We start from the raw sequence: 14,421 nt of genomic DNA on the forward strand, positions 1-14,421 counted from the left end.
TTGCGTTTCATTCTCCCCAACTCTGTCTCTGTCTTTTTGGCCCTGGCAGAGCTGTGTTGAGCAGAACCCAGAGATCCTGGCAATATTTCTATTTCCTAATTCCTGGCCCTTTCTCAAGAAGTGGCCTAACGGTACTTTGCCTTTTCTTGATCTGTTATGCTGTTTTGATCAGGGGCTTCAAACTGGTCCGAAACGGTTCCATCATGATCCAATCTCCCACATCAGGAAACTTTTCAGGAGCCTGATTCGGAAGACTGGATTATTGGCAGGGCTGTGGGGAAAGCAACATACATTCCAAGTGGTGCAGCTGGCTACCATCTTTGAGCGGGGCACTGCTGCCTGTTTTCTACTCGAGTCAAAAGCCTAAGCAAGAGATCTGGTTGCTAGATAACGCGTATGCTGCCCGTGTTTCCTTCAGCCATGACTGAACCACTTCAAACCAGTTCGAAGCCCTGCCTTGTTTCCGACGGCCATGACTGAACCATTTAGAACCGGTTCTAAGCCCTGGTTTTGATGTATGGTTTACAAAGTAGCACAGGAATAAACAGTGGACATAAGATAACACACACAGACTAAAATATTTAAAATTAATAAAATGACCATTAATAAGCAAATGATTTTAATTCAGTTATGGAAAAAAACTAGGATAAACGGCAGACAAGCTGACACTGGTGGGGAACAGGAGAATAAAATGGACGCAGTGCCCTCCATTTGCAGATATCTGATAAATACCCAAAATTACAGGTGCAAGAATACACGGAGATACAGAGAAACAGGATCTGTAAAGCAGAAGAACAGGTGGCTACTGGAGGACAGGAATCAGTAACGTGCGTAAGGTTGAGAACTGCAAGCATTACCTGTTATTTTAAGGCGCTATTAAAAAAAAAAAAATTTTTTTTTTTTTTTTTTTATGGCCCAGGCACTCCTTGGAAACTCTACAGGGCAGTTCTACTCTGTCCTATAGGGTTGCTATGAGTCGGAATCGACTTGACGGCAGTGGATTTGTTTTTTTTTTGGTTTATGGAGTTAAAAGGAGCTGACGTGAGTATAGAGATTAAGCTGGCTGAAAGAAAGGAATCTCTAAGAGGCACCAGGGAAGGCCACAGGAAACAGGCTCTACTCCCAGAGACTTGACACATTTGCTGAAGCTTGCTAGATAAAATCACACTGTATCAGGATGAATGTCAAAATTACTTCTGTGCCCACTACAGCTGTTTTGCTTAGTGTGGGCTGGAGCAAGAAGAGCAGGAGGCATAAGGAGGAGATAGGAGTTGAGGAGAAGGTCAAAAGCTGGTCCAGTAAGAAGACAGGAGATGAGGAACAGGTTAAAAGCTGGTCCCTTGAGAAGAAAGGAAATGAGGAGAGGGTCAAAAGCTGGTCCAGTGAGAAGAAAGGAGATGACAAGAAAGTTCAAAGCTGGTCCAGTGAGAAGATGAGGAACAGGTAAAAAGCTGGTCCAGGGAGAAGACAAGATGAGGAGAAGGTCAAAAGTTGGTCCAGGGAGAAGAGAGGAGATGAGGAGAAGGTCAAAAGCTGGTTCAATGAGAAGAAAGGGGATGAGGAGGTCAAAAGCTGGTCCAGTGGACCTGAAAACGGGAGAGGCTGTCTGCCTCTACAATCAAGGTTGGAAACTGGCAGCCCATAGCCAAGAGCTGACTTACACAGTGGCTTTAAAATATGAGTTAATTGTCAATAATAAATTGAGAGATTTCACTCCAAATCTAGATCTCCACCATCTTTTGATAGGCTGGAAATAGCTATAACCAATTGGTGCTGAGCAGGGGGCCCCTATTCTTTAGCCCACGTAGTTCCCACCACGCCCTTCTGTCCCACATCTGTTTGCTTCTATTACTTATGATACCAGCCAGGTCTATGTAGGTATTTCTATAATCAGTCTGACCATTTTCCATTTTGAAAACTGTGGTAAATATATAACAAAACATTTGCCATTTCTCCACACGTACAATTCAGTGACATTAATTATGTTTATCAGCACCTAAGGTATTCGAGTCTGTGTCTCTGCTCTAAAAATTTAAACTATTTTGAATTCTCAAGAATGGGAGAAGGCAAGGCATTCAATAACCATTTCTGTAAGAAAATGTTTTGTGAGTTCCAAATAGGTTTTTTTTACCAGCCATTCCAAGGATCTTCTTTGTAAACTTTCCGAAGGTTGTCCCCTTTCCTTTCCTCAGGGTCTCCTCTTTAGTTTGGCTCCAAGTTCTATCTATTGCCACAGAGTTTGTATGGTTTGCCAAATGACTTTCCCTGTCCTCTTAAAGCATCTTGGATCTGTGTCTCTAAGTTATGGCTGCTTCTATCAACAAAAGATTCCCAAAGGTTTTTTTTTAAGACATATCTTTTGGTTTTAATTTCTTTTAAATTTCACATTTTTATTTAAGCCATTTGGTAAAGGGAAGAGGACCACGGATTGTTTTGTCTCTGAATTTTTTTTTTCCTATTTTAATTAAAGACGGTGATGCTTTGTGAGAAGCTCTTGTTTTCATGCAGTTTTTTTTTTTCTGGATTTTTTACAGTGAATCATGATTTCTTAAGCATTAATTACTAAGTGAAGGCAAGCTGCAGGTTTCAGAATCGGGATCAACAAATTGTTCTTAAATAGATGAGCCAAACCTAAAATAATTATTGGATTTCGGGCCTAAATTTAGGCCTGTCTATTTTAAAATGTTAAAAACAAGTGAACAAAACCACTGTTTCAGTATGTGTTTTGTTTTTCTGGCCACAGAAAAAAGTTCCAGCAGATGGGGCCAGAAATCTGTGGAAAGGGAAAAAGAGCGAAATATTTTACTCTGAATGCTTCTTGTTTTAGTAGCATCACACATTCTGACAGAACGCGTCTCTTAAAAAAAAAAAAAAGGTTTTGTTTTACTCAGTCTGTGATGGAACAAGTGCTGCATGTGACAGCGGTCTTGCCTCTTATTACTAAGAAAAAAACTGCCATTTTTTCCTGCTATGTACTGATTGTACATGAAAGTTACAAATTTATTATAACTAATGATACTGTAAAACTTAAACTAAATTTTTACTCATATAACACATTAATTTTCAAGGTTTTTGAACTAGAACCCACGGTGAGGAATCATTTTATATACACAGTACATATGTACACATATGCACACACACCAATGCCCGAAACAAAAGCTTCACAAAACAGTATATACCTTAATCATGAGCAAGGCACTGATAATTTCTAATCCATTTCCCTTTTTTAAAAAAAACCTATTAACAACACCCTACTAGTTTATTTTATGACACACCATGGCCTCACGACCTGTCATCTGAAAAGCCGCTTCTACCCCTCCCCAGCTTATGGTGTCTCCACGCTGCTCTGACTGGCGGTTCTCACCCACTGGCATCTTCTGCTGATAATACATTACAAGAAGCATCATCACTGGTCTTATAAATTATAAGCCAGTGCAATGTGGGCTGAATAGCTCAGTAGGTTACCATTTCTGCTAATGAGACCAGATCATAGACTTCATTCCAATCTAAAGGGTGATTTAAACTTCCTTCAGCCAATTCCAAATGCACCCTGTGTGAAAGAGGTAAAAGGATGGGGTGAAGGCAAGTGTGGGGACAATATAAATTACATAGGCTTTCTGATACAAAGTAAAGTCCTTTCATTGTCTCAGTCAAGACTGGCATAAAGGGTTACACCGTCACAAAGGGATTCACCATGGCATCCATACGGAAAAGGAGTGGCCCTCAATTTGGGGCAGATAAAAGCCAATTTTCAGCCCTGGATATATTCACTGGTCACATCTCAAGACTCTCTCTTTCTATGAAAAGCTGTTATTGTTTTTAGGTGCCATCAAGATAATTCCAACTCACAGCAACCCTATGTACAAAAGAATGAAATACTGCCTGGTCCTGTGCCATCCTCACAATCGTTGTTATGCTTGAGCCCACTGATGCAGCCACTGTGTCAATCCATCTCGTTGAGGGTCTTCCTCTTTTTCGCTGACCCTCTATACTATGAAAAGATCAAAAAATAATGTTCCCAAATTATATTACCTTAGATCACTTTAGAAGTGCTTCAAAACATTTAATTTTTCTGTGTTCCTGTTTTCTGTGGACATTCAACTGAAGTCAGTTGCCTATTATGATATATAACGCCTCCTATATAAAGACCCACGAAATAAATGACTCCTTAGAAAACCTGGTGGCACAGTGGTTAAGCGTTACGTCTGCTAACAAAAGGCCAGCAGTTTAAATCCACCAGGTGCTCCTTGGAAACCCTATGGGGCAGTTCTACTCTGTCCTATAGGGTCGCTATGAGTCGGAATCGACTCGACAGTAAGGAGTTTGGTTTTTTTTGTTTGGTTTTAGATTCAGTGATGGAAAGTTATTTCTCTTCAGATATTTTTATTTCTTTTTTCCTATCAGAAAACAAGAAATGTACAATCCAGGAGAATTCCCACCTTTCTTTAATTATTGGGCTTCTCAGAACTAAATGCTCAACTAGATTAATTATTCACACCAGGTACTTGATTACATTTATTTCTCTGTTCCTGTCAACTCTTTGCTTGACCTTAAATGTGAATGTTTTTATTGTTTCATTTAGTACTATACTGAATTTTGAAAATCTACTTCAAATCCCTTCCTGAAAGGAAGCAGAAAAGAAAGTCTAAAGAAAAAACATCTAAAAACCTCACTGCTGTCGAGGTGATTCTGACTCATAGCGACCCTACTGGGCAGAGCACAACTGCCTCATACGGTTTCCGAGGCTGTAAATCTTTATGAAAGCAGACTGCCACATCTTTCTCCCATAGTGGGTTTGAACCACCAACCTTTTGGTTAGCAGCCCAGTGCTTAACCACTTAACCACTGTACCACAAACCTGTTTTAAAAAAACCCGTTGCCTTGGAGTTGAGTCCAATTCATACTGACCCTGTAAGGACAGAGCAGAACTGCCCCATGGGGTTTCCATGGCTGTAAATCTTTAAGGAAGCAGGCTGCCACATCTTTCTCCTGTGGTGCAGCTGGTGGGTTCGAACACTGACCTTTCAGTTAGCGTCCAAATGCTTAACCACTGTGCCACCAGGGCTCCTTAAAGGTAAAAGAAGATAGATAAATGGAATTCAGGAAAATTGTTTCCAAGTCTAAAGACAGACCAAAGAAATAATGTCTCTTTGATAGTTTATGGCCACTAACTATAAAAAAAATTGGCCATTCAGTCTCTTTGTAAGGCACCTGATATGCACTTGCTGCTAGATATAGCAAGAGAAAAACTGAGCTGGTCTTTCTCTGTGGATCTGCTATGAGTTCAGCTGTATTATACTTAGTTTCATCTCAGTCACTTAAACACCGATTTTCCCAGGCTAAACGATATAACTTAAAAATCAGGAGGTAGGTGGGGGGACACTGAGCTTCTGTTAAGAGGGATGGAAAAATCTGGAAGCGTTAATGAGAACGGCTGAACAACATGATGAGCCTAACTAGCTATGTATGTGAAGAATATTGAAAAGGCAAATGATTTGCTACATACACACACACACACATACACACATATTTGGCTTTTTTTTTTTTAATACAATAAATCAGGAGCGAGGAAAAAAAGTGTGAGGGTGGCAGATCCTGAGCACATCCATCCTTTCTGTTCTGGGCTCAAGGACACCATATAAAAACTTAAAACTAGAAATCAAGATAAAGTCATTCCTAACTTCATAATCTGAGGCATAATGAAGGTATGCATACCTTTTCGAAGGAAGTCAAATGCACAGTAAAAACAAAAAAAGCAGCCAAATTAAATATATTCAGAGTCTACTTCTCAAATCAAGATACTAAAAGCAGATACTCTAACCTGTTTTCTGACAGACTCAGAAGGTCGAATCATATTCCCTATTCCTATTTTTTAATGTTCCTAACTTTCGACACTGATGATCCCTTAGCCTCTTTTCTATCCTTTCATACCATTTAGCCTTCTGATTTAATAAAAATTTATGAAGTACAAGGCACAGTTCTAGGTACTGTGCAAGATAAAAAGGTTGAGAAGGCTTAATCCTGGCCCTTAAACTGTTTATCATTTAGAGAGGAAATGCAAACTGTTGCCAAGAAATTTCCACAGCTTCTAAACAGTGAATAAAAATGCCCTCTTCAATCTTCAAAGGGCTGTTGATGCTGTTAGCTACCACTGAGTCAGCCCCTGACTCATGGCGACCTCATGAAGGAAACACTGCCCAGTCCTGTGCCATCCCCAGGAGCAGTTGTGGATCATTGTGATTCACCGGCTGATTTTTGGAAGTAGGTTGCCAGGCCTTTCTTCCTAGTCTGTCTTAGTCCAGAAACTGTGCTGAAACCTGTTCAGCATCATAGCAATACATAACCCTCCAACGACAGATAGGTGATGGCTGCGCATGAGGTGTACCGGCCAGGGTCTCCTGCACAGAAGGTGAGAATTCTTCCACTGAACCACCAGTGCCCTCCCTTCAAAGAATAAAAAGGCAAAAACCCTCTGGCTGCTTTTATATTGTACTTTGTCATGTCATTTCACCATCCGTCCCAGGCCCAGTTACGATACGCTAATGAATTCATACTGTCTGCATAGTTATTTAAAAAAAAAAGAAGGCTTTTTTTTTTTAATTTGATGAAGAATCTCTACATTTTTTTTTTTTTTTAAATGGTGTTTTGTACAGTACCATTCCTAGACTGGACTTCACACTCGTCCTCTTTTATGAGTCTCCATAGGCCAATATCTAATGAAAGGCTCCATAAACTATACATTTTATTGCCTATATTACATTTTCATCTGTACCACTAATTCCTAAAAATTAATGTTTTGGTTCCCTTTGGATATAATGGGTTTTACTATCAGGCTTCAAATAGCTTGTCGAAAAAAATTATGAGCGGGCTGCCAGTTCTCTCACGTTAGCAGGAAGGCTATGGTGCGGTGTACTGCCGTTCAGAGAGTGCGCGATTATTACTACGCACAGTTACCACAGGCGCATCGCGATTATTACTACGGACAGTTACCACAGGCGCATCGCGATTATTACTACGCACAGTTACCACAAGCGCATCTGCATTTACCTCATTCACAGACAGCACCGGAACGTTGGTCCTCGATGGTTGCTTGGTCCTGGATGCCTTCAGTGGTCTCTTGACTTGCGGAAAGTCTTGCTTTGGAACAAGTGTTTCAGCTGATGTAGATGAGTAATGCTTCTTTAATATTTTTATAAACCACTTAGAACCCAATAGGTTTGGTTTGTGAGTCGCTTTCCTGTGAAGACCAAAGGACTCCGTGGTGGGAAAGTGTGCTTTCTCATCTTGGCAACGCACAGCAGTTTTTGGAGAAAAGATACTTGTATCTGACACTTTCTGGTTCATTTCCAAGATCTGAGGCTTATTCAAACCAAGCGCTGCTGTATCAGGAAAGGCCAAATCCAGGTTCTGAGTGATGGCCAGAGTGCTGCATGCTCTGTTTTCAAATTTCTTCAGTGGTTTTAATGTTAGATAAACAAGTCTTCGGTACTGACATGCTTTTGACAAAATACAGTGAGATCTGGCCAGGGCTCTCAGAAGTCTGGCTGGCATCACCACATCACAAGCTAAAAGGAAAGGAATGCAAAGTTCAAGTTTGTTTTTTTTTTTCCCCCTAAAGTTTTGAAATATAATCTTTCCCTAGGTAACAGGCTCATTTCTGTAAAAAATTATTTGTAGAACACATACATCTTAACCTACATCTAGTAAAAGAACGAGGTTAAAAAATACAAGTGTTTGTTCCGCTTTTCCTTTAGTCAATTTTTGATCTTCTTTCTGGAAGATTACAAGAGTATAAAGCTATTGAGATAACAAACAAACAAAGCAGCTGTGGTAGAGGTGATTCCAACTCAAGCCGAATCTATGTTACAGAGTAGAACTGCTCCACAGGGGTTACGATAAGGGCCTTAAAAAGTAATAACAGAGTGAAGGGTGGGGGAGGTTTCTTCATTTGTTTCATTAGCTTATCAACTATTTTAAAAAATCCTTATTTGCAAATTCCTTTATTCAATAGTTATTCAGCTCCTACAGGGAGACAGGCAGTGAACTGGGGCCAGGGATGCATCCCTGAGAGAACAGGCCCCGTCTTCATGGTGCTGATGGTCTGATGGAGGAGACAGACATCTCCAACTGGTCACTGTAATTCAGTGACTTCGGCCCTATTACAAAACTATAGTACAAGGTGCTGAAGAAACACACAAGGACTCGCCTGATTCTACAGGAAAAGTTAAGAAGGGCTTTGCCAGAAAGACTGAAGCTGCTTCTTGAAAAAGAAGCTGATTTTCAGGTTATATAGTATCATGGATTGAATTGCGTCCCCCAAAATGTGTGTCAACTTGGTTAGGCCATGATTCCCAGTATTGTGTGGTTGTCCTCCATTCCGTGACTTTCCTAGGCATTATAAATCATAATCTCTACCTGTGGTTAAAGAGGACTAGCGTGGGATGTAACACCCTTGCTCCGGTCACATCCCTGATTCAACGTAAAAGGAGTTTTCCTCGGGTGTGGCCTGCACTACCTTTTATCTTACAAGACATAAAAGGAGAGGGAAGCAAGCAGAGAGTTGGGGACCTCATACCACCAAGAAAGCAGTGCCAGAATCAGAGCGTATCCTTTGGACCCAGGGTTCCTATGAGGAGAAGCTCCTAGTCCAGGGGAAGATTGATGACAAGAACCTTTCTCCAGGGCTAACAGAGAAAGCCTTCCCTTGGAGCTGATGTCTTGAATTTGGACTTCTAGCCTATTGAAGAGTGAGAAAATAAATTTCTCTTGTGGTATTTGTTATGGCAGCACTAGGTGACTAAGACACACACACACAAACACACACTCTAGAGAAAGGAAACAGACTGGATATGTAAATCATTGCCCTCTTATTTGCAGTATATCTGCTCTTTAAAAGTAAGCTCATAGTAGACAATTGTTGTTATGTGCTGTCCAGTTGATTCCAATTCACAGCAATCCTACAGTTCAGAGTAGAATAGCCCCATAGGGATTCCCAGGCTGCTATCTTTACAGGAGCAGATCACTTGGTCGTTCTCTCATGGAGCCACCAAACCAAAACCAAACCCAGTGCCGTCGAGTCGATTCCGACTCATAGCGACCCTACAGGACACAGCAGAGCTGCCCCACAGAGTTTCCAAGGAGCGCCTGGCGGATTCGAACTGCTGACCCTTTGGCTAGCAGCTGTAGCACTTAACCACTATGCCACCAGGGTTTCCACAGGTGGGTTCAAATTGCTGGCGTTTCAGTTAGCAACCAAGTGCTTAACCACTGTGCCAGCAGGGCTCCTTAAAAGACAATTTTTTATTTTTAAATAACATCTTAGGTGCTGGAGATACAAATACAAGCCAATGATCTCAGAGTTCACAGTCTAGTGGGAGAAACAGAATAAGGGGATAAATAATTAAGCAGAGATACTCAAAGATTGCTCTGGGGACAACAGAATGGGGCATGTGGGGTGAGGTGAGGGTGGGGCATGTTCATAGGGGTGACATTTGCACTGGGTCTTGAAAAGACAGAGGCATCAGCAAACCAAACACCCAGCTACACAGTATTATTGATCTGACAAACCGAGTGCAACTCCAGGAGAAGGAGAGGATTGAAAAGGAGCTAGACCACAGGCCTGAAGAGTGATGCGGAAGTTTCTATAAGTAGGGGGAAGCCAGAAACTTTTAAACGTGAAGCTCACATGATCAGGTTGTACGTGCGCGAAGCATACTTCGGTAACAACACGGAGTACAGACCGAGAAAGACTAAAATATTAGATTGAGTACTTTCTGCACACGAAGGGCTTTATCTCAACGACCCCATGGGGCATTTTACAGACGAGACTTAGAGAGGCTAATGAAAGTGCTCACAGTTGCAAGTCACAGAGATGCAGTCTGAAGCCAGGCTTTTGCAATTCCAAAGATAACAGTCTTAACCATTCTACTACACTACCTCCCTTAAGAGGATAAGGATGAGGATGAGTCTAAGCGACATTTAAGAGGCAGAAATCTGATGCTGCTTTCTATTTGCTCCTTCAAAAGTTGTTTTTCTGTATTTAGTTCTAATCCAACTAGCTACTCGAGTCACCTTTAATTAGTCCTTGGCAGCTGAACCAATGGGTTTTGAAGAATCTAATTATAAAAAATTTTAGGAATTTGTATAAACAGACCCGAATTCCACATTCTCTTCTTCGGGATTCTTTACCTTCAAACTCCAAATGCTGCCTTAATATGGAGGCTATGTGAAGCACTATTACTAAGAATGTAAAAATGACAGAAAAGGCAAGAAGCGAGTTCTTTCTGTACCTTGCTAAGAAGGCTGAAGTGTAGCATTTAAGGTGTCCAACACCCCCAAAATACTTAGGCTTTGTTAAAAATCAGAACACATCTCGGGAAAGTGAAATTTTAATTGACCAAACTAAACTTTAAAGATTAAAAAAAAGTATAATAGCTCCCTAATTACCGTAACAGCTTTATGTAACATTTTTGGCATTGAGCTCAAATACTCTTTGCATTATCCTTGTCGTAATTCTTGATGGTTTCTATATCCATATACCACCGGTAGGGATCACTCTGTTCCCTGACCTCCTCTCCCCGAGTAAGCTTGTCTTCTGTCCACCTCAGCCACTCCCACAGCCACATGCTCTGAGCTAAATAATATGGTAGCCACTGGCCACATGTGCTACTGAGTACTTGAAATGTGGCTAGCACAAACTGAGATTCAGTAAAAGGGAAATGCAAAATACCTCAATCCTTATAAAGATTACTTCTTTGCAATAATATTTGGGGATATATTGGGTTAAATAAAATACATCATTAAAATTAATTTCACCTGTTTTTACTTTTATTTCTGTGGCTTCTAGAAAACTTAAAATAACGTATATGGCTTGCATTCTATTTCTATCAGACACATTGCTTTAGACCTTATTACTAATAGCTGCGGCCCTTCATAATCTCAATATCAAGCATTCTACTCTCAAGCATGGAGCCCTGGTGGCACAGTGGTTAAAAGCTTGGCTGCTAACCAAAAGATCGGCAGTTCGAATCCACCAGCTGCTCCTGGGAAACCCTATGGGTGCAGTTTTATTCTGTCCTACTCATAGGGTCGCTATGAGTTGGAATTGAATCAACGGCAGTGGGTTTGGTTTTTTGGGTTTTTACTCTCCAAACACTAGTAGAAGTACTGCCCAATGCCAATTCTTCAACCCCAACAGCACCTACAATTCAACGATCCAGGCACCTTTTCACTGTCCTTCATCCCACATGTGACTTCACTTCCTCCACATCCGGTTTACATTCCATGGTCTACTATTACCTCTCTGTCTCATACAACTTGAATCCTCTGCACCCCTCTCTTTCACGTATCCACTTGGTGTAACCTCAGCCCTAATTAAATATAACTCACTCTGTACCCGCACTCCTGCAGCTGGTCTCATTTAAAAATCACGATGACTAACTTCTGGTGGGCCTTTCACGTAGCTCAACAATCTCACTACATTTCCCTACTACACTCTACTCTGCTCAGCTGTGAGGGCCTCCTTCTCTTTCCTCCTTCTCAATACTGACCTTGCTTCCCTTTCATTAACAAAGTAGAAAAAGAACTTTCACAAGCTCGCACCATCATCTATCTGCCTACCTACTGCTTCTATGCCCATATCCTTTGCCCTCCCTTCTGCTACTACAGATGTGTTGTCCATGATCCTATCTAGAGCCAAGTCCTCCATTTGTACACTGAATCTCATCTCTACCCTCCATGCCATTTATTTCCCCCTCTTTACTGGAACATTCCTACTATTACGTAAATATGCTACACTTTCTCCCATCTTAAAACAAGTCTCTCCTGACCCCATCTTCCCTTTGATATATCACACCTTTTCTCTGTACTTCTTTCCAATAAAATTTCCCTAAAAGGAGTTCTATTCACTATCTCCACATCCTCTTCTCCCAAGGCCTGTCTTTTGATTTCCTATAATAGTGTTGCTGTTAGTTGTCATCAAGTTGATTCCAACTCATAGCAACCTCATGTATGCAGAGTAGAACTGCTCCATTGGGCTTTCAAGGCTGTGACCTTTTGGAACCAGCTTGCCAGGCTTGTCTTCAGAGGTGCCTCTGCGTGGGTTTGAACTGCCACCCTTTAGGCTAGCAGTAGAATGCTTAACTGTTTGTGAAACCTTACTGCTTGTGAAAGTCTGTCGGCTCTCCAATTCCTCTTCAATCTCTTCCAAACTCACTCTGATCAGGACTTCATCCCTATCCCTTCACCAAAACTGACTTGTCAACGTTACCAATGGCCTCCATACTTTTAAATCCAATGGTCATCCCTCAGTCTTCATCTTACTTGATTTATCAGCAACAAGTGATACAGTTGATCACTCCACTCTCCTTGGAACACCTTCTTCCCTTGGCTTCTGCGATACCACACTGGAGTAGCCTTCCTCCCACCTCACTGGTTGCACCTTCTGTTTCCTTTGCTGGTTTCCCACCCCCTTAAGAACAGAGGCACCAAAGCTCACTCTTTGAGCCTCTTTTCCTCTCTAGCTCAGACCCTTGGTAATCTCACCGTTTTTTGTACCATCTATACGTGATGAGGAAACCCTGGTGGCGGAGCGATTAAGAGCTACAGCTGCTAACCAAAAGGTCGGCAGTTCAAATCCACCAGGTGCTCCATGGAAACTCTATGGGGCAGTTCTACTCCGTCCTATAGGGTCGCTATGAGTTGGAATCAACTCCACAGCAGTGGGTTTGGATTTTGGTTTTATACATGATGAATACCAAATAATCTCTAATCCACTCTAACAAGGATCAAAAATGTAACATGCTCACAGCTGAGCTTCTAAAATCTTTCCACAACGCCTAGTCTTCCCACGGTTTTACCCATCCACGAAATGGCAATTACATACTTGTATTTGCTAAAGCCAAAAACCTTGAGTCAGCACTGACATCTTTTCATTCCCCATATCCAATCTGTCAGTAAATCCCATAGGCTTTACTCTGACCAGTTCTCACCACCAATACTGCCACCTCACTCGGCCGAGTCACCATCTTCCCCACAGATTATAATAATAGCCTCCTAACTGGTCTCCCTGCTTCTGTTCTTGGCCTCCTACAGATTCTTCTCAACACAATATCCAAAGTGATCCCTTGAAAACTTAAGTCAGATCACATGTTTTCTCTGCTCAAAACTTGACAATGGCCTCGTATTTCAATTACACTAAAAGTCAAAGTCCTTAAAATGGCTGACACAGCTCTACACTATCTGGCCCTTATCACCAATCTGACATCTTCCAAAGCTCCCTCTCTCTTGCTCATTATGCTCCAGCGTCCAGATCTTGGGACTTACTGTTCCGGTGCTCTTCTCCCAGGTATCTGTATGGCTCGTTCCCTCAAAGACCTGGTCTTTGCTCAAACGTTTCCTACTCAGTGAAGCTTTCTCCAAACACTTCATTTAAAATGCACAACCTGAATCCACTCCTCCTCCACTTTATATTTCTCCAGTGTATTTAGCGTCACGTTTATGTCTTGTATTTTTATTGACCCATACAACAAATACAAACTGAGTATCAACTATGTGCCAGGCATTGTCCTAGTGGCTGATAATGCAGCTGAAAACAAAATAGACCAACGTTTTTATCTTTTGAACCTTATAATTACACTGGGGATGACAAACAATAAACATGGTAAATCAGTAAAACATGTATTAGATACTGACAAATGCTAAGGGAAAAAAAACAGAAAAAAGCTTTTCGTCTATGCTCCTCTCTAGAATACATGCTCCTTGAGGATAGGTTTTTTTGTCTATTTTGTTTATGCTGTACTTCTGTGATTACAGTACTGCCTAGCATACAGTAGGCACTCAAACGATATTTTTTGTATGAAATACAAAGCAGCTGCTTAGATCTTGGGCATATTTCAACTTTTAAAGAATGATACTAATTAAGAAAATGTTATCAGCTAGGCTATGATTCTATGGGTAAGTAGCACTAATTTCTGGAGCATGCCTTCAAGTTTCTTAAGCTTAAAATTATTTTATGTTTGCATTTACCTGTATTCACTGGCTTAAAAAGGGGTTCACTAAGTCTTATTGATTGAATGCTTTTTACTCCTAGCCAAGCCGATCAAAGATCACTGTCAGAGGCAGGTAGGGGGCCACATTGGTGCAGGTGAACCTGTGACGCAAGTGGCTTAGCGAGGCCGGGAGCAAAGGAGACCTCTGCCCGGGACCACACAGGCTGCTAGGGAAAGGCAGTGCACTAACCTCTCCGCCGGCCGAAAAGAGGGACTCGCCAAGGGCGCAAGATTCCGCAGCCAGACTACAGATGAAGACAGAATCACAGCAGCGAGCTCTCCCTTCCCTCAGCCAACCCCACTCCGGGAAAAGTGTTCCGCCCTGCGCCCTACTGCGCAGGCGCACAGGACTCCGGCCCCGGCGGCGCTCGAG

The 14,421-nt window shown here is 41.6% G+C and overlaps 1 protein-coding gene across 6 annotated transcripts in view; it reads right to left on the reverse strand.

The window, feature by feature from the left end:
• The window catches only part of RMND1 (required for meiotic nuclear division 1 homolog), a 61,290-nt gene extending 46,885 nt beyond the window's left edge, over nt 1–14,405 (reverse strand). For 4 of the 6 annotated variants that reach the window (XR_007519616.1, XR_007519615.1, XR_007519613.1 and 1 more), the window contains exons 1-2: nt 14,239–14,402; nt 7,048–7,565 (exon numbers count right to left, since the gene is read on the reverse strand). Coding sequence is in view for 3 of the 6 variants with exons in the window: in XM_049903636.1 (XP_049759593.1) it covers nt 7,048–7,551 (504 nt within the window). In the remaining 3 variants the exon portion in view is untranslated. Of the gene's footprint in view, nt 1–7,047; nt 7,566–14,238 lie in introns of all 6 variants that reach the window. The other 2 variants (XM_049903628.1, XM_049903659.1) reach the window with 2 other exon arrangements.
• Nucleotides 14,406–14,421: the final 16 nt, after the last annotated feature.

This window comes from Elephas maximus, chromosome 1, assembly GCF_024166365.1.
Source record: "Elephas maximus indicus isolate mEleMax1 chromosome 1, mEleMax1 primary haplotype, whole genome shotgun sequence".
Taxonomy (NCBI): Eukaryota; Metazoa; Chordata; class Mammalia; order Proboscidea; family Elephantidae; genus Elephas; species Elephas maximus.